Genomic DNA, 20,970 nt, shown 5'->3' with positions numbered 1-20,970 from the left:
TAAGCACATGAAAGTCTAAATGCGTTTTGCCTCCCTAGTGCTCCTCCTGGCCAAACTGTGTATAACAATGCACTGGAAGGCACCTGACTGTCCCCTCCCGGCGGCGTGGGTGGGTGCAGTCAAGAAGTGGGGTGCAGAGGAAGAGAGAATACTATGGGGGAGGAAGCCCAAGGAATCCGCAAACATCCAATCTCCATGCCATGTTCCATGCTACTTCACTCCTTTACACATGAAAAGGCGATAGTGGCGGAAACGCTGGCTAGGCCCTCTATAGCCCAAGGAGATGCTCAAGTGGGAATAGCTTCTAGTGTTGTCCCTCCGCGACTCGGCGCAAGTACATCATGGTATCCCACAATAGTGCAGCTCTCAGGCATCCTCAAACGCGCAACTCCAGCATACAACAAAGTGCATCCCAGTTTGTACCCCAAGTTATTCATGGTTTAAATAAGGCAGAAATTTCGAATCCCCGAGCTCGCGTGTGCGGCGAGACAATGCACCACACATCCCTAGTGACACCTGGCAAGCAACATCTGCGTAGGTTACCTGTAAATGGACAGTCTCGTGAGGGTCATTGCCAATTAATGGACTGAGTGACAGGGCATAATAGCCTTCAACCCATATGTTGGTGTGTCGTAGTAATCAGTCTTCATGCGAGATCAATTGAATGTCAAAACCATCGGCAATGAAAGATGTGATTTATGTAATAATGAAAAATGCCAAAAAACCTGATTTCGTCTTAATTTGAAACTAGCAAAAAACTTTTCTATTATAATACTCCTGCAATCTTTAGAAATTCGTGAAATAATAACCTTAAAGATGCAAAATGAAGTGCGTTGAGAGTTTATTGAATTTCAGGATATGAAAGTGTTTTGCAGCAAAGCATTGCAGCATTGGAAGACTAACAGCAGTTGTTTGGTTTGCTCTCGTAAGATGACACATGCAGTGCCGTGGTTGCTTTACAGAGAGGTTTGTGAAACCTAAACAGTCGAAGGAAGGCATGAGCTGCCCCTTTCTTGAAAACAGCCCACCTATATTTCCTGTTCATTCAAAATACTCCAGTCTATGTTGGAAAGCTACATTGGTGCTGATACCACGTCATCTTCGGGATATAACAAAACAACTTTTCTTTTACAGATCGATTGAAATACGAGTCCAAAAAATGCAAGTCCACCAGCTTTACCGTCAGCAATGACTTCAGTTTCTCTCCTGCAGTTTCAGGTACTTTTAGGTTACAATGGAATCATTCTGTTTCTGGTGTGACATGAATCTTGTGACTCATTTATTTGTTGTGCTGTATTCCACTCCTGCATGGTACACCTGATTTCAGTTCTCTTGTTTTTAAGTTCCCTACATATGGCACTGTGGCGGTGCTCCACACGTATACATGACCAAATGCAAGCCTCTTGCTATTCTCCTGGACTCCTCTTGCGTCTTGGAGGGCTACGATGAAACTTTATAGCCAAAAAAAGAGGGCCTTCTGAAACCGAAAATGGTAAAGTGGTAAATTATGGTTTCACAGTCGCATTCTCTCCAGACTCCCTCCAGACTTGGCAGAAAGAGAGCCACCCTGTGAAATGTACCTAATGGGCAATAATGTTAGTACACAGTTCTCTTCTAGCCAAGCTCCTTCAGTTTACTAACTAAGAATGTGAGAAATGCCAGGAAATAAACAGAACCTGATTTAACAAGTGTAGGGCTCATTGATAACTCTGGGTGGATTTCTGTTCCTCGCAATTACAAGTATCTCCGGGACCGAAGTTATTGGGTCTGCAATCTCTGGACCGGATATGTTTGGGTCCATGGACACAGTTACTGCCCTAGCTACTGCAGGGACTTTGGGGAGCAGCTCAGTTCCTGCCTGACTTCTGCAGCAGCACGGAAGAAGCTAACAACCACCTAGCCCTTGAACCCTACCACCCAACGTCTTCCCACCCCCTCTGATCCTCCTGCTGACTATTAATACCTGTTCTGAACAGGTGGACAATATCAGCGGTTTTCTCCAGTAAGTGGTGAGAATGCATGTGAAAGTATCACATATTTACAGGTGGGTTCGGTATTTCCACGATCCAGACAGAAAACGTGAGATAGTCTGAATGTGGTGTGGGGGATACTTGTTAATGTAGTTACCAGCCCCCTGGTATCCCTGCGTTAGATTCTGTTAATCTTATAAAGAGGGCCTAGATAAGCGATTAAGCGAGTCTGGCAGTTGCATTCGGCTGTCTATTTCTTTATTTTCAGGTCTTGCCTAGGCAGTGCATGTCATGTCGCGATAAAGAGCTGTGTATGCTGCACAAAATGAAGATTGTCAATTCAAAATACAGTTTTTATCTCTTCAAGGTACTCTGTAAAGTTCACATGGTTCTGATGTGCAACGGAAAGTTTCCAATGTGCCTCAGTGGGTGCGGTGGCAAAGCCTTGTGAAGGATCCTGAGGGAGTGTACCACCTTGAGAAGCTTACTTATTGGGTCTTCATTACTTAACTTTTAACATAATAAGTCATTTGCTTACTGTTTAATTGGCTATAACTTGTTCTATTCTTTGGACTTTTCATATTTACAATATTTCCCAAATCTTGGTGCAATAAATACTCATTTGGTTTTAGTAGCTTCGTTTGACTATTTTGTGATTTTAAAAATACACAGGTCAAAAAAGTGAATCTGAATCTTTCTTCATCATTTGCTCTATTTCTGCAGTCACATTGCAATGAAAACCACATTTCTGTGGTCCTGAAGACATCAGAGATTACATCAGATGTTAAAAAAAAAAACAGCAGTGCTGCTATTTTAGATTTCTTTTTTGTGCTGTCATATGCTGCTCTGTTAACATTCCTATTTTTAAGGATGTTTTTACTTTTGAAGTGTTTTCTGTCGATGTTGAGTAATGTTTCTTCTTTATATTGTGTTAACAGTTAGTTTACCTTTTTAATTGCCCCTAGCCAAATTATCCCACGCAGTCAAAATTAACTATTAGTTATTGCTTAATATCTTTACTTTTATCATTTTTTGGGGGGGTGACTATTTACAGTTGTAACGAATGCTTGCAGTGTATAACGACTGACTACGATTCTGCAGTCTGTGACGCATAGGAGGTTGTCATACCCAAGAAATTGCACATTAAAAGCAATGGATGTTGCTGTCAAGATCACAAGAGAATCGCGCCTTTTGTAATTTTGCTTTAGGGTAAAAAGCAGGAATATTAATTCTCGTCCTTTGTCATTCTTGTTACTTTGGAAACAGCAAATATGTTTCTGTACACTCCATATTGTGAAAGTGAATGAGTAGGTTATAGACAGCTCTCTGGTAAACCAGGCGCTTTACTAAGCAAACAGATCTCTCTTACTCGACCTGGCTCTCCTTCAACTTTAGTTGCTTGATTTGTTGTGGGAAGAAAAGAAGGTGGATCTATTTTAGGAGAGATTTTAATAACTGTATATTTTGAAGTGCAAAGCAGGAATATCAATATTTCTATACTTACTGTATGTCTTCCCTGCAGGTGGTATGAAGTTCAGAAAGTGGTTGACTGGATACTACCAAGTACTTGGGATTTCTTTGTACAACCATTTTTCTAGTGCCAGCAGAAATGACTTGACTATCTACAATAAAACAATAATACCACATGGTATAGTTAAAGGAAGACGTTGTTCTGTTGATGTAAAAAATCTTAGTATCAAGAGTCGAGGCAAAAGGATGATTAAAAATTACCTCTGAACTTTAAATCTGCTTTAAAGACAAAAACAGAAGGAAGTGTCTTGACTCAAAATATAGACCACAAAATCATTACTGGATGAACTCTATTTAAAAAATGCAAGAAAAATCTAGCTCTTTGTGTTAATAGGCTGCCGGTGTCATAAGTGCCAAGGGCCAGTTGAATTGCTCAAACTCTGCACTCCGCAGGTTGAGCTCCATCCTTGCAAACCTTGGATGACTGTTCTCTGCTATTTTCTTCATGACTGGTCACCTGCCTACATTGGTCCCTTTAGTATAATGGAATCCATTCTAATATTGCTTTTGTTATATCATATTCTTTAAGATCATTGTCCAAAAAAGGGGATATATCTTCATCGCCCATGTGGTATTGTTTTTCTTTGTAAAGAAACCCAGTTGGCTCACACGAATCAGTACATAATCATAATTTGCACTCATAATCCTTCATTCTTTCATTTTGTATTCCTTTAAATTCTGGACTCCACACGTCAGCATGTAAATCTTGGACTCCACTAGTCATTTATTTTGCTTGAATGTCTGAATGTCACAGTGGCCAACACGTGTTTCGTCGACAAATTTTGTCAATTTACATACCGACGTGTGGAGTCCAGAATTTAAAGGAATACACCAATGGAAGAATGAAGGATTATGAATGCAAATTATGCTTATGTACTGATCAGTGTGTGCCAACTGGGTTTACATAAAATGTATAAGACCCTGTAAGGGGTTCCGAATTTTGGATGTGGGGTGAACATTCTTCCCGTATGAGCACCACTCTGAATATTTCGTATTTTGACATCTTGTGTTGACGGTCAGGTGAGCGCTGAGCGATAGCCCATTTTTTCACCACTCTTGTTAATTTATTGTTGCGCTTTGCCTTATATGAAGGCCGTCGATTGAACCAGTGTTCTGACCAAAGGTGGCCCTTGTTGATCACACTGTTCGAGCTTGACACATCGTTCATGCAGTTAAACATTACTCCTACATGAGTCGTTTATAGAGTAATTTTGGGCAATTGAATAGATTGTGCTTGTCAATATTTCACCTTACACATTGTGTGTATTTATGTAATGAGTTTTTTGTCTTTCAGAAGATCAGCTTCCCCCTTCTGTAACCAGTGAGGCTACCAGCACAGTGTCTGAAGATGCCTTATTTAGGGATAAACTGACACACATGGGAAAATGTGAGTATTCACAATCTGTCAGGGGCATTAAGTGTCATTTTATAGGCATGTATCCATTAATAAAGTTCTTTTGGTGCATTTATTACTATTTATGTATAATCTATTATCGGTTTTCCAGATCTGGCCATCTGTTTCGAGTAAAATGAATGATTTGGAGGATGAAAAGAGTGATTTATAAATCTCTCACCCCCACATGAATAGCATAAGCAACATTTAGTGAATGACACTCGTTTCTTCACTTTAACCTGTTGGCGTGCACAGCAGTCTAACTCCTAGCCACATAAAAGCAGTGCCTTATTGTGCTTGAATTATAAGCATATTGGTTTAGCCAGTGTAGTAGTGACTGTTAGTTGGCTACATTCCTCATAGGTGACCATTGCTACATCACAATACTGAGGAGTATAAATCTTGACATATAAATATCAACAAACCAACTACTCGCAGAGAATTCTGATATCTTTGTGGACAGGGCTTACTAAGGTTATTAATATGTTACTTATTTGTTTTGTGGGGAAGAACTAAATACAAGCAAGCTGGAGCAATACATCTGCGAGAGCCAGAAGGTTTACGAGAACGGTGTTTTTGACTTGCATCTTCATTGCAGGAAATTCTCCAGGATTAATATTTTTTATGGGAGTGGATCCCACCTTTGTGTAGAAGGTTCTGCCTCCTAACTGGGAATATTTAAGTTGTAACGTCACATAACCGTTTAACAATCTTTCTAGCTGCGTGGGTGGCCTATTTGGCTCATTTTGTATCTTTTGCAACTCAATGATATCACTCTTTGGCAGTCCCAAATAGACAATGATACTGAGCAACTCCTAGAAACACCTTGTCCTGAAAATAACAATACTTAGTCATTGCCCTTATTAAAGAGTGCAATGAAATCCATTAGGACTGATTGGTTGTAAACCTGTGTCCCTTCCAGAGTGGAGTATCCGCCAATGTGTCAGACAAGTATATCTGGCCTTAAATCAGTCTATTGTCTGGCAAGTCAGTAGGACATATCAATATAGAGTTTATGTAATCATGCTGTGACTCATGCAGATGGTGATTGTTGCACTACAATTATTAATTCAGTTAGCTATTACCCAAAATTCACCATTCACATGAATTTGAATCTGGCTGCATTCTGCTTATATGTACAGATGAGTAGAACCATAACCAAAGCAGTCTTATTTTTTCTGCTCCCGTGGTCTTCTGGCCCTATTGCAAACTGCACGTTTGTTCAGTGGAATGCTTTGCTGTTACTGTATTCTCCTTTGTAAGGTAGTTTGTTCCACAGGTTTGAAGGTTTCATATTTGACCCACAAGTTTAATCCCTCTCCTGGAACACAGAAATAGGGGGTTGGTAGGGAGATAATTCAGCTGTTTCATAAGGAATAGTGGAATTCAAACCAGCAGATGAAGAAAAATTCAGCCTCATGGCGTGGAGATGCACAGGAACCCCACTCTAGCTTAGTAAGCGATTGGATCCTCCAAACAGAATACATAAAACGGAGTCCGTTGTGAGTTGGGAGCCAGCTATAGATGGACTTTAATCTAGTAAGGAAACATCAAGCAGGGCCTCTCTTTTATGTGAAGTGGATAGAGAAACACATTTTATGTGTCTAAACATGTTAACGATATTGGAGCTCTATGGACCTTAGTTTGTAAAGATGTCACAAATGTAATGGCCACGGGAACAATTCCAGTTGACCAGTTTAGCCCACTGATTAAAATTCTATTTGAAAACCCATCAATTGAAGAGAAACTCACTAGAGTAAGTCCTTAAAAGAAGGCAATGCACATACTAGTACTGAAGCAATGTCTATTTACACCTTTACAGCCTTACACATACTGAACGTGATATTTATTTTAGGAACGTCAGACATATCACAAAAGCATTTAGCTAGGTTTCTGAAAGTCAAAGCATCTGCAATACCTCAAAATGTAGCCCTTTAAAACACTTAAACAAGACCACATTGAAAAGAATGAATACCTGTTAAATTAAATATTACAAACCCTCAACTGTTATGGGATAAAATTAAATCTGTGTTGGTCTCTATGGTACAAAGTTAATGTAAGGAAAACGGAGTACTCCCAGTTATATTACTATGACTAGAATCGTTTAACTTGACAAAATTATTTCAGAATAAACCCCCACATCTCAATAAAAGCAATATGATTGGTGAACTTGGCAATGAAGTGGCCGAATAGCTTTGGTTGCCGGCTGTCAGTGCATTGATATTGACATACAGCTGGACTGTACTTTTGAGACATTACCGCTTTCACATTTAGGCTTAAAAAAAATTGGATTTATTTTATTCCCTCTGTCCATTAAGTGTCCCCTGCAAAACAGAAGGATAGTTCTGGCATTCCTTTTCATAACATTTTATTAAGGATAGGGAAAGAGCAGTGCCTTGAGCTAGTTGTGGGCCAGCAATCAACGCGGTCCAAGAGCTCAACCGGTTTCAGATATTAGGTGTGCCAGAACCTGACAGCCTTGGGTCGTCGGTCTATGGTTGTTGCCCCATTGCATACTGATGGTTGACTGTATCTAGACGTGCAGAAACAAAGGAGTCTAAAATATTCAGCAGTAGTATTTAGTTTCATTTGTCCTACGCTGGATACTTGCAGATATGTTCCTCATTTGAAGTGCTAGAAAACCAAATGCCGTCAGAGAAACCTGTACCACAGAGCAAAGATTCTGTAGCCAATTGTCTGCGCCTATTCTGTGCTTTGAGTTTTTTTGTTGTCATGTTTATTGCTTGGAGCTGCAAATGCTGTTTACCTCCTGCTTACCTACAATTAAGAATAGGTAACAATAGCCTCGAAGTTCATATGTAACAGATATTCATTACAACAATCTTTGATTGGCTTGAAAGTTCAAGGCACACTCCTAGGATGGAAATGGACATATTGTATGTAATGTTGTGCTAGCATGCCTTATGAGATCAGTGCTTATTTTTCTCCAGGACTTGTAAATCAAACTTATTGAGATGTTTTGACGTCAGCTGTTTAATGGTAGCATGACAGACAATTTGAATATAAGCAGAGCCAGGCTAATTCAGGGCCCTGGAGCTCTATTCCTGGAAGCCATTTAGTCATGTATAAGAATTTATTTTTGCCCACGCGTGCCAGGGAGTGTTCACCAATCGATATTGTAATCGCCCTTTTGTCTCTCTCTCTGAACCTCTTCAATTGGTTTCCTTTTCCCTCCCATTTTTAAGCCTGTGAGTGGGGTGGGAGGCGTGATAATAAGTTTCTTTAGGGAGGGAGAGGAAATACCGTTTGATCACAAGATCAGGCTCTGCTAACCGGGATGCCAATTGGTGTTTGAGAGATATTTGAATGAGTTCCTCAGGAACGTACCGTCTAATGTTGTGACTTTAATAAAGTTCTACAGTCACTAGATTTGCTGGGTGGCCTTCTTTAATCATCCAAGAAGCATGTATTCATATCCCTATCATAAATTCTCACACATGATTTTTCTGCTTCAAAGTGAATGTACCTTCTTTCCAGTTTGAGGTACACCCCATCATATGCAACTATTCAGCCCTAGCCTTTTGTATGAAGGGTGTAGGAAATTCATGTCTCTACATTGGTAAACTATTGATCGTTGAAGATCACCTCGCCCTTTATAATGGAGTTGCGCTTATCAGAAACTTGGCAACTGCTTTGCTACCTTCCATAAGAAACGTCACCCTTCAAAAGCAGTAGAGTTGGATGCAACGCCTGAATACAAAAGGGAGTTTCCTGTTAGCTGTTTAAAGAATTTTATAGTGTGCGACAACTGCATATGGGTTTCTGTGGCACAAAGAGGGTGAAAGCAATGAAGAAACATGGTGTTTTATGGTTTTATTGTTTTAATCACAGCTTGCTTGAAGGGAGACCCCAGAGGGGATCAGGGCACATTGATCTAGATATCTGGATTTAAAGGTTTGAGTGGCACCTTTTTGGACCTTCAGCATCCCATTTGGGCAACACTTTTGCTGCCAAGTTCCCGAAGTTGCTGTGGTCACACGTGATGACAGGACTGCATACTTGAAAGGTTTTTATTTCCATTTAATCATGAAATGAAATGAAAGAATATTTATATAGCGCCAGACTACCCGGAGGCCTCGTAGCGCTTCAGAACCAGAAGTGGCAATTCAAAGAGGACACTAGTTGAAAAGATGTGTCTTCAAATGTTTACGGAAGACAGTCAGGCTGTGTGTCTCTCTTAAACGCTGGGGAAGAGTGTTCCATAATTTAGCTGCTGAGTGTGAGAAGGAGCGTCCCCCCCATCTTGCTTTCCTTATCTTTCTGGTGCAGGCTAAAAATAAGTTGCTGGAACGAAGCGGCCTAGATGGTAGGTAGAGTGGCATTAATGGGTGAAGAATTTTGGGGCCTGTTTTCGAAATGACTTTATGAGCTATGCACAATGTTTTAAATTGGATTCTGGCATTCATTGGCAGCCAGTGCAGCTGACGAAGGGCTTGTTTGGCCGATTGCCTCCTAGGGACTTGGAGTAGTCTGGCTGCACTATTTTGTGCTACCTGTAATTTGTTGATAGTGGACAAAGGAGCTCCCAGATATAAGGAGTTCCCATAATCCAACCGGGAGAGAATTAAAGCCTGAATCGTAATTCTTCGTGCTGCAAAAGGGAGGAGGGGGAGAATTTTTCGTATCATCCTTAACAGACTGTAGCATGTTGATGATAGTATTGTGGCCTGGTGATTAAAGGTCAATTTGTCATCGAGCCACACTCCCAGACTCTTTATATATGGTTTGGGTGGTGGAGCTGGACCCAAACATATGGGCCATAAAGGAATGATGGGAGTAGGTGCGGCATTGCCCAGCAACATGATTTCAGTTTTTTCTCCGTTAAGACGGAGGCAGGAGACCTTCATCCATCCGGCTACTGCTTCAAGGCAGGGTGTCAGCTTGTCAGACGAATCCACAACCTGGCCCAGCGATACCACCAGTTGGGTATCGTCTGCGTAGCTGACGATCTTAATGCCGAATGGATGAACCACAGCTGCTAACGGCTTCATATAAATATTAAATAGTGTAGGGCTCAATGCCGAACCCTGAGGAACCCCACATTCCAATAACTGACTAGATGAGACTATATCTCCCTCAAAGACTTGGAAATGGCGATCACTGAGGAAGGAGGCGATCCAATTCAGTGCAGCGCCCGACACTCCGCTCATTCTGAGGCGGTTGGTCAGGATGGAGTGTTTGACCGTGTCGAACGCTGCACTGAGGTCTAGCAGGATGATGGCTGCCCTTCCTCCCTCGTCTACCAATTTCCTTGCTTCTTCTGTTACTGACAGCAGCGCGGTCTCCGTACCATGGTTAGGTCGAAACCCGGTCTGGGTATCATCCAATAGACTGTTTGATTCAAGGTGATTGGCGAGAATGTTATTTACATGTTTTTCCACCAATTTACTTAGCCATGGCAGGAGGGAGATTGGCCGATAATTGGATAGAATGGAGGGGTCCAGACTGGGCTTCTTAATTAGTGCTTTCACCATTGCACACTTCCATAATGGGGGGACTGTACCAGTCGACAAGGAGAGATTCAGTATGTCCATTATAGTGGTTTGGACGGAATTGATTATTGCTTTTAGCTGTTTGGGCGGTGCAGCATCTGTTGGGGAGCCTGAGACTACTTTACCAATAATTATACCAAGTGTCTCTGGTGTCAAAGGATCCAGATGATCTAAAATGGGCACTCCGATTAAGTTCATAGAAGGCTGCCTATCTATATCGTTTTGATTAGAGGGAAAGGTGTTATATATCGTCTCTATTTTTTCTTTAAAGAACGTTGCAAGTTTGTTACAGCGTTTCAAAGCTCCTTCTCTGGCAGGAAGTGCTTGTGTTGGATTGATCAGAGTTTTCGCTATTCGAAAGATCTCTTTGGGAGAATTGGCGGCGGTGGCTATTTTTTCCTCATAAAATTTAGCCTGTGTTTCCTTTATCTCCTTTTTGTAGCTCCCAATAGCTTGCCTATATATATCTTTTGTGTCCTTCGAGGGGGAGGTTGTCCAGGTTCTTTCAAGTCTGCGACATGTTTGTTTTAACAATCTTAGTTGTGAACTATACCATGGCGCGGTGTTTTTCCTATCACATTTCTGTATGATGGCTTTCGGGAGAACGGAGTCTAGCGTGCTTTGATCCAAATATTGAAGTTGGTGTTAGCCTCCTCAATGTTGGTTCCTATTACAGGCTGAGTGGCTTTTAAAGAGGTTTGCCATTTATCCAACGATAGCTTGCCCCACTTTTGGTCATATGTTGTCTTGGGGGGAGGTGCTTTCCGCATGTTTTTGGTGACCCAGAACAAGGGAATTAAAAAATGGTCAGTCCAGGGTAGAGGGATAGGGTCTCCTGAAGTGAGGTTATGTAAGTTACTGAATACCGGATCCAGTAAGTGGCCTTTCTCGTGGGTAGGAAGAGGACATTTTAGATCGAGGCCCAAGGCCTGGAGGCCGGATAGGAGATTATTAGAAGTGGACAAAGAGACATCATCTAGATGGATATTAAAGTCTCCTAAGGTGGTGTAATTGGCCGTAGTTATCACTTGTTCTGATGCTGACTCAATCAATTTTGGAATAAAATTCTTGAGCGCCTCTGGGGGGCGATATATCAGAGTACCTGATAGACAATCTATAGGAGATAACTCTAGAGAAAAAATAACTTTTTCTCCTTCTGTAAAGGTTGAAGGCAAGAGGCGACAGCTATACTTGTCCTTAAAAATAATAGCCAGCCCTCCACCTTTTCCTGTGCTACGATCTAGTCTACATATATTGTACCCTGGGGGGAGGGCACGAACAATATCTGGTTCATTACCTGTTTGGAGCCAGGTTTCGGTCAGGAATATGGCATGCAGATCCTGTTCTTCTATTAAAAGTCTTATTTCTGTACAATGTTTTGGTAATGATCTACAGTTTAGAAGGGCTAGATTATAAAGAGTGGTAGACATAAGATATCTGTCCCGATGATCGTACTTTTTGAAATGCCTATGACAATGTTGGCAAACTACGATAGGCTCAGCAGGATCTAATGTATGTTGACATTCAGCCATTTCGGTAGGTCTTAATTGATGTAATGTAGTATTATCATAGCTCATAATGTTTTTACTAGAAGGACTAGGGGTAATAGCCCCTTGTCCCGTACGGCCGCGGACGGGCGCAGACGGGCAGGACTCTGGCACGACTCCGGCGCAGGTCCGGCGCGTCCGCTGGCCGCGTCCGCTGCGCGGAGGCATGACCGTATCCTTTTATCTGCAGCTAGAGCGCGTCACTGCGCTCGCCCACACCCAAGATGGCCGCTAAATTAGGATCGGCTGTCTGAGACCGGCTCTCAGCGTCGGTACTCGGCTGAGAGTGGCCCGGTGGTGAGGGGGGGGGGAGAGAGATCTCTAGGAGGTCTTCACAAGTGTCCTGGGTTTAAAATGCTTTTTAATCAAGCAAAAACACACGCAGGTTCAATGAACTCGGTGAGTAATTTAAAAATGCAAATAACACAAATATTGCAAATGCAATGCAAATAACACAAATATTGCAGACTATCACAGGATAAAAGGGAAAGAGAGACCTCCCGGCTGTGCCTCAAGAGGATGAAAACGAAAAGCGCACTTAGTCAGCGCTCGCGCACAATCAATCCTTTTATCTGCAGCTAGAGCGCGTCATCTGAGGATATTTCTTCAGATGAGTCACCAGCAGGGATAGTCTCAATCAGAAAAAAGCATTGGGTAGCTAATTATATTGTTTTAGAATTTAGATTGAATGTTCTAGCAAATAGATCTTTTATGTGTTATTTATTTACCATTGAATATTCCGGAAACAAAACTAGACAGGGTAGAAGAGAGCTATGCATAGTAGCAGGTGACAATAAATATAATGTAATGATGAAGCACAATGAACCTAAAAATGCAGTCCAAACTTGTTTGATGGGTGAAAAGTGGGATCATAAGTGTATATATTTGGTTACATGGTATGTTGTTCCATCCACTGAAGTAGAAGCATTTTCTATTAAATGAGAGTCCTAACTATCCATGGTGTAAAAAAATATTGCTTGAACTAAGGAGCATTAAAGTGAAACATAAGAAATCTGTTTTCACTTTATCATAGTAAAAGCTCTATGTCTCAGACTAGGAATGGATATGACGAAAATGGCAGCACCAAAAATTAATTTACACTTCATAGGAAATTGTTGGTCTGTTTCGAGTTAAAAATATCTTGCAATATATTTATAAAAGCTTGTTAGACTTGTTGATTGTAGGCAATTGGGTGATTTTTAAGTTTTATCCTTGCATAAATCACAATATGGTATGAAGTGAGATGCTGCTAGGCTGGTGTTTTATCTTTGTGTGTCTTTCACGAGAATGACTGTCTTAGAATGTGACATTGAACATGTCCTACAGAGCCAATGCCTATGTAGGCATGGGTGGTCCCTCTATTGGGGTGTGAGAGCGTTGCCCCCTGTTTCTGGTACCGACATTAACTATACAATTAATGGGTTTTCTCTTGCTGCTGTGCTCTTTTTCAGCCATTGGTACCGGTCTGTGAGGGTGTGGGCGTGGCTTAATAGACTGCAGGCTGAGCAGAGAAGTGGACACCTCTTGAAATTTGAAGTGCATATGTCAGGTTGGGCAGGTGCGCCTCTGTGTCCAACCTGACATGCTCAATTCAGGTCTCTTCCTAACAGCGCACGTTAGTGAGCCACAGAACAACAACCGCAGCCGCCTGCTCTCCTAAGGGGCACATGACCCGTCTGCCCCTGCCAGTCCAGTTGCTCCTCTCTTTAATAGCACAAATAGCAAGGGAGCAGCGTCTGAATTCGCTAAAGAGCAGTAGGAGGGGCACATGCAGAGGCATTTTGCCCCCGCACATATGAAGCAGTGCAGGGGTGGGAGGTTGACAGAGCATGACCAATAACTATATGGCTTCATTTTGGAGTCATGCAGTGACTGCCCATTTTCCATCTGCACTCCCTCTTTTCTCTTTGTGCCGAGCCTGGCGCCAGAGTGAAAGAGAGACATGAGTGTGTTTGCTACTTCTGTCCTCATCTGAGGAAGCACAGGCGTGTAAACGTGGATCGGAGGCCTACCTTTTCAAGAAGACTGCTCTGTATCCAGTCCCGCTGGCCTTCCATATATTTCCAAGGTACCAGCCATTGATTTGTCACTCATAAATACATTAAAAATAAATCAGGTCTGCATGCTCAGAATACCGGGAAGATGCGAGGCAGTTGATTTTTATGTTCTCTTCCGATGGAGTCAGTTTTGTTTCTCTTGAGGATCTTGGTAGGATTGGGCGGGTACACCTTCATTGCACACTGTCTTAGATTCCAGTTTCCATTTTTCCCCGACACTTCATAATAATAACTACTCTTCACACACCCAAGACACCCCTTACCCACCACCACCTCCCCCCCCCCCCAACATGTCCCCCACCCTTCCGGATGACTCTATCACTCAACACTCCCCACACTGGACTTCAATCCATGTTCGCAATCGCAACAACCGCCCCCGTCGCCCCTGCAACCCTCTTTCGGACCTCGACACACTCACCCTCCTCCGCTCCTACGACCCAGCTCCCCTAAACCACACATCCACCACACACCTCGCCATTCCCACGATACACTCAAATCCCCTTAGACCCCCCACAATAAACAACAGAATCTCCATCCCTAATAACCTTAGAAAAGTCCCCCTCTCTCTAGAACCCTCTACCACCCTCGACACACCCCGTCTCAAATGCACTCTCCTCAACTGCAGATCGGCCTCTAGACACTCCTCCGCCATCGCTGATCTCATCTTAACACTGGACCTTGACCTAATCATCATGACTGAAACCTGGCTAACTGAATCTTCTACACCTATAATGGACATTCTGGTTCCTCCCAACTACCACATCATTAGACTTGACAGGCCCGGCAAAATAGGTGGTGGAATCGCATGCATTTACAGGAACAACCTCTCTGTTCTGAAAGTCACCTCCCCCTCCCTACCCTCCCCAACTTCCTGTGAATACATCTGCCTCGATATTATCAGTGAGGGCAAACCGATATGCTCTCTTCACGGCATTTACCACCCTCCCGGGGACAACCTCACCTTCTCCCAACAAATCATGGATATGATCTCAACCAATTCCGGTCGGCAGCTCACCCAAATATACCTTGGTGACTTCAACCTCCACTGGAACGATCACAATGACGCGGTGGTAAATAGTCTTAAAAATGTCCTCAATGCCCTTGACCTCACCCAAATATGCAACAGCCCGACCCACAAGAAAGGCTCTATCCTCGACCTTATCATCTCCAAAGAGGACTCTATCCAACTAGAGTCTATCCAACCCTGTGACTGGTCAGATCATCATATTGTCACATTCTTCATCAATGAAAAAGTTAAATTTAACCCGGTGCAACCCTCCAAGCCCAAAGTCTGGAAAAGAGACCTGAAAAAACTCAACCCAAACTCTTTACCCCCTAACAGCTGTAATCTCCTACTTCCCCCTACCGGCACTAAGGACGTTCAATCCTTGACTGACCACTATCTCAACGCTATGACCTCAATAATTAATGAGGCTGCACCAATGCAGCTAAAAAGAGTCTCCACTAAAATCTCCAATCCATGGTACGACGGGAGTCTCAATGAGGATAGACGAGCCATGCGAATGGCAGAGCGCACCTGGAGATCAGCTCCCTCTGCACTGCACCTAAAAACACTGAAGAAAAAGACACGCCTACTTCAGGAAAATAAAACGCTCAAAATCAGATTTCTTCAGCCTCCAGCTCGACCAAGCAAAAAACCGTCCGAGAAAACTGTTTGAGCTAATCAGATCACAATCCAAGGAACAACCCCAACCACTCAGCACTATGCGCTAAGCACCCCCCTGTGAAGAGTACTCCGCTTTCTTTATCCAAAAAACTGACAACATAAAGAGCGATCTCCTCATTGACGCAAGCCTCTACTCCAAACCCCACTGCATAGCACCCACTGAACCAAAAAACAATGCTACATGGTCATCCTTTGGCACCTACTCTGAAGAAGAAATTGGCAAACTGCTCTGCACCTTGAAACCATCCAATCACCTCACGGACCCCCTTCCTGCTAACGCTGTAAAAGACTTTACCCCTTTGTTCTGGGACACCCCAGCGCCGCACGGCCACCAGCTGCTGCGTGTGCCTCCCCGCCTTCTGCCTCGCTGCCCCGGCTCCGCCGCGTGACCACGCCCCCTGACATCGAGCGGCGTGGTCTGTGCCAGCTTCCTGTCTGTTGTTGCCATAGTGATCTGCTAATTTGTATTGTATTGCATTGTGCTGCTTGCTGTTGTTTTTCTTTCCCCACTTGTGCCTGTTATCGCCTTCGTTTTTTCTTCACGCACCCGTCTCCCCGCTGTTGCCATAGTGATCTGCTAATTTGTATTGTGCTGTTTGCTGTTGATTTGTTTTCTTTCCCCACTTGTGCCTGACTTCACCTTCGTTTTTACGTCCCCGTCTCATCCCTCCCCGCTCCCCGCTTACCGCCATCACCGCTAGCCCCGCCCCTTTTCTTTGTGTACGCTCCCGCCTCCCAGCTGCTCCGCCCCCCCCGCGCACTTGGCCATATATGGCGACCGTGCGACGCAGGTGAGTGTGACCCAGTTCTGGGACACCCCCGCGCCGCACGGCCACCAGCTGCTGCGTGTGCCTCCCCGCCTTCTGCCTCGCTGCCCCGGCTCCGCCGCGTGACCACGCCCCCTGACATCGAGCGGCGTGGTCTGTGCCAGCTTCCTGTCTGTTGTTGCCATAGTGATCTGCTAATTTGTATTGTATTGCATTGTGCTGCTTGCTGTTGTTTTTCTTTCCCCACTTGTGCCTGTTATCGGCTTCGTTTTTTCTTCACGCACCCGTCTCCCCGCTGTTGCCATAGTGATCTGCTAATTTGTATTGTGCTGTTTGCTGTTGATTTGTTTTCTTTCCCCACTTGTGCCTGACTTCACCTTCGTTTTTACGTCCCCGTCTCATCCCTCCCCGCTCCCCGCCATCACCGCTAGCCCCGCCCCTTTTCTTTGTGTACCCTCCCCGCTCCCGCCTCCCAGCTGCTCCGCCCCCCCGCGCACTTCGCCATATATGGCGACCGTGCGAACGCGCAGCGGTCACGCGCAGCGGGCGCGCCGATTGTGCGCCGAAGGCGCGCCAAAGGCAAGCCCGTCTGCGCCTGGCCCGCGCCCAGCGCCAGGACCCCTGGCCCCCACCGACGGAAGCCGACCCGACGAACCTACAACACCGCCGAACTCATCGCACTCAACACCGGCGGCATCCCGGGATGTCACCGAGCCACCCCGAAGCACACCCACGGACCCTTCAGCTGCCACGCCTGCAAGTTCACCTGCATCCGGACCTTCCCTGCACCCGCCAAGCCGAACACCAGCAGCAACCACCTCAAGTGCATCCTGCTCAACACCCGCTCCGTCCACAGACACGCCATCGAACTCTGGAACCTCCTGGACACCACAGCCCCTGACATCGCCTTCCTCACGGAGACCTGGATGAACGCCTCCTCAGCGCCCGACATCGCCATCGCCATCCCAGAGGGCTACAAGATCACCCGGAGGGACCGCACCGCCAACCAGATGGGAGGAGGCATCGCCATCGTCCACAGAGACACCATCCGCATCACGACCAACACCGACGACACCCTAACCACCGCCGAACACCTGCACTTCCAGATCCACACCGACCCGAAGACCACCCTCAGAGGCACCCTGATCTACCGACCCCCGGGACCACGCACACGATTCAGCGAGGACATCGCCGACTTCATCAGCCCGCATGCCCTCCCCTCCGCCGACTACATCCTCCTGGGGGACCTCAACTTCCACCTGGAGAACAACAGCGACCGCAACACCATCACCCTGCTCGACATCCTCGCCAACCTCGGACTCAAGCAGCTGGTGTCCACCCCCACCCACCTCGCCGGACACACACTCGACGCCGTCTTCTCATCCAGCAAAGACATCGCCTTCAGCCACGCAACAGGACTCCACTGGACGGACCACAGCTGCGTCCACTTCACCTTCAAAAGAACGACGATCCACCACCATCAGCAACAGGCTGCCCGAAGAAGCTGGAACAAGATCACAGCCGACCAGCTCACCGCCTCCCTGAGCCAGCACCCTCCTGCCGGCTCAGCGAACCCCAGCCAGGCCGCCGACAACCTCACGAAGTGGATCAGCAACTGCGCGGACGAACTCGCCCCTCTGAGGACCCCGCCCAGCAGACCCGGCAGCAGAAAAACCCCATGGTTCACCGACGAACTCAAGAGCTCCAAGAAGAACTGCCGAGCCCTCGAGAAAGTATGGAGAAGGGAACCAACTATGGACAACATGACCACCCTCAAGCTCGCCACCCGGAAACACCACCAACTGATCCGCGCCACCAAGAAAAATACTTACAAGGACCGGCTGGACAACAACGCACACAACTGCAAGGAACTCTTCAACATCGTGAAAGAGCTCTCCAACCCCAACGCCGGAAACGACATCACCCCGTCGCAAGACCTCTGCAACTCCCTCGCGTCCTACTTCCACAACAAGATCGCGGACATACACAACAGCTTCAGCACCCAACCAACGAACGCCACAACCGCAGCTACGCCACCCACGACCACCCTCCGCGCCTGGACTTCGATCAGCACCGAAGACACCATCCGCACAATGAACTCCGTCCACTCCGGATCTCCGACCAACCCCTGCCCTCACCACATCTTCAACAAGGCCGACACTGTCATCGCACCCCACCTGCGGGACATTATCAACGCCTCCTTCGACACCGCCACCTTCCCGGAGAGCTGGAAGCACGCAGAACTCAGCGCTCTACTCAAGAAACCTACAGCGGACCCCACCGAACTCAAGAATTACCGTCCCATCTCGCTCCTCCCGTTCCCGGCCAAAGTCATCGAAAAGACCGTCAACAAACAGCTGGCCGCCTTCCTCGAGACGAATGGATCCCTCGACCCCTCACAGTCTGGCTTCCGAGCCAACCACAGCACCGAGACCGCCCTCATCGCTGCCACCGATGACATCCGAACCCTGATGGACAACGGAGAAACAGCGGCCCTCATCCTCCTGGACCTCTCCGCGGCATTCGACACTGTCTGCCACCGCACCCTAGTGCAGCGCCTCGGCAACATCGGAATCCAGGAGAAGGCACTGGAATGGATCACCTCCTTCCTAGACGGAAGAACACAGAGAGTCTGCCTACCACCGTACAAATCAGAGGCCACCGAAGTCATCTGCGGCGTCCCTCAAGGATCCTCGTTGAGTCCCACCCTCTTCAACGTCTACATGAGCCCCCTCGCGGCCATCGCACGCCAACACAACCTCAACATAATCTCCTACGCCGACGACACCCAGCTGATCCTTTCCCTGACCAACGACCCCGCCACCGCCAGAGCCAACCTGCACGAAGGGATGAGAGATGTAGCCGAGTGGATGACGACCAACCGCCTGAAACTGAACTCAGACAAGACGGAGGTCCTCATCCTGGGCTCCTCGCCCTCCGCCTGGGACGACTCCTGGTGGCCCCCCGCCCTGGGCACCGCACCCAAACCGACGGACCACGCACGCAACCTGGGCTTCATCCTGGACTCCTCCCTCTCCATGACCAGACAAGTCAACGCCGTCTCCTCGTCATGCTTCAACATCCTACGCATGCTACGGAAGATCTTCTGGTGGATCCCCACCGAGACCAGGAAGACTGTCACCCAGGCCCTCGTCACCAGCCGACTGGACTACGGCAACGCCCTCTACACCGGAACCACCGCCAAGCTCCAGAAGAGACTCCAGCGGATCCAGAACGCCTCAGCCAGACTCATCCTCGACATCCCACGGAACAGCTACATCTCCGGACATCTGAGAGACCTGCACTGGCTCCCCGTCAACAAAAGAATCACCTTCCGTCTCCTCACCCACGCACACAAAGCCCTACACGACCAAGGCCCGAGCTACCTCAACAACCGAGTCAACTTCTACGCTCCCAAGCGCCACCTCAGATCAACCAGCCACGCCCTCGCCGCCGTCCCCCGCATCCGAAGAGCGACAACAGGAGGAAGGTCCTTCTCCTACCTGGCCGCCAAGACCTGGAACTCCCTCCCAACCGACCTGCGCCTGACCCAAGACCACCTCTCCTTCAGGAAGAAGCTCAAGACCTGGCTGTTCGAGCAGTGACGGCACCCCCCCCCCCCTCCTAGCGCCTTGAGACCCTACGGGTGAGTAGTGCGCTCTATAAATGTCTTGATTGATTGATTGATTGATTGATTGCTCCTCCCACTCTGGACTAAAATTATCAACAGCTCACTTCAACAAGGAACCATCCCTGACTCCCTCAAAGTTGGACAAGTCACACCTTTACTAAAGAAACCTACAGCCGACCCCTCTGATCTAAACAATTACCGTCCCATTACCAAAATTCCCACTCTCGCCAAACTGTTGGAAAAATACGCACAACTACAATTGACGTAACACATTGATCTCCTCAACCCTCATCAATCAGGCTTCCGAGCAGGACACAGTACGGAAACTGCTATGACTCACATAATTGACGACGCCCTTCAAATCTTAGATCAAAACGATACCTGCCTCCTCATCCTTCTTGATCTCTCTTCAGCATTCGACACCGTTAAACATGAGAATTTACTCGAACTACTAAACACTAGAATGGGTCTATCTGGGACTGTTCTCAAGTGGTTCACTTCCTTTCTACACAACAGGTCACAGAAATTCAAGAGCAACAACCTGATGTCCTCGCCAATACCTGTATCGTTAGGCGTCCCCCAAGGATCCTCCCTATCCCCTACTTTGTGCAACCTAGTCATGGAACCTCTCACCACCTTGTTACAAGCATCCAATGTACACTTTCACATGTACGCTGATGACACCCAACTATATCTCAAATTCCAATCCCCCAAAGACATTTTGCTCCTGAACTCAACGATCAGAAGCACCCAATCCTGGCTTGCTGATAATCATCTCAAACTCAATGCTCTGAAAACAGAGTTCCTTCTGATCTCACCTCCCGCGAAGATCTCTACTACTCAAATTTGGCTTAAACACCTAACTGCACTCAATG

At 46.2% G+C, this 20,970-nt stretch overlaps 1 protein-coding gene across 5 annotated transcripts in view; it reads left to right on the top strand.

The window, feature by feature from the left end:
* Positions 1-20,970, top strand: part of CUEDC1 (CUE domain containing 1) — a 1,101,926-nt gene that overhangs the window by 984,558 nt on the left and 96,398 nt on the right. For 4 of the 5 annotated variants that reach the window (XM_078679741.1, XM_078679740.1, XM_078679745.1 and 1 more), the window contains 2 exons: positions 1,135-1,218; positions 4,795-4,887. In XM_078679741.1, the coding sequence (XP_078535867.1) occupies positions 1,135-1,218; positions 4,795-4,887 (177 nt within the window). The remainder of the gene's footprint in view (positions 1-1,134; positions 1,219-4,794; positions 4,888-20,970) is intronic. The other variant, XM_078679742.1, reaches the window with a different exon arrangement.

This window comes from Lissotriton helveticus, chromosome 3_1 (assembly GCF_964261635.1).
Source record: "Lissotriton helveticus chromosome 3_1, aLisHel1.1, whole genome shotgun sequence".
NCBI classification, from domain to species: domain Eukaryota; kingdom Metazoa; phylum Chordata; class Amphibia; order Caudata; family Salamandridae; genus Lissotriton; species Lissotriton helveticus.
Note: the sequence above shows the minus strand (reverse complement) of the source record. Positions and strands in the feature narration are given on the sequence as shown.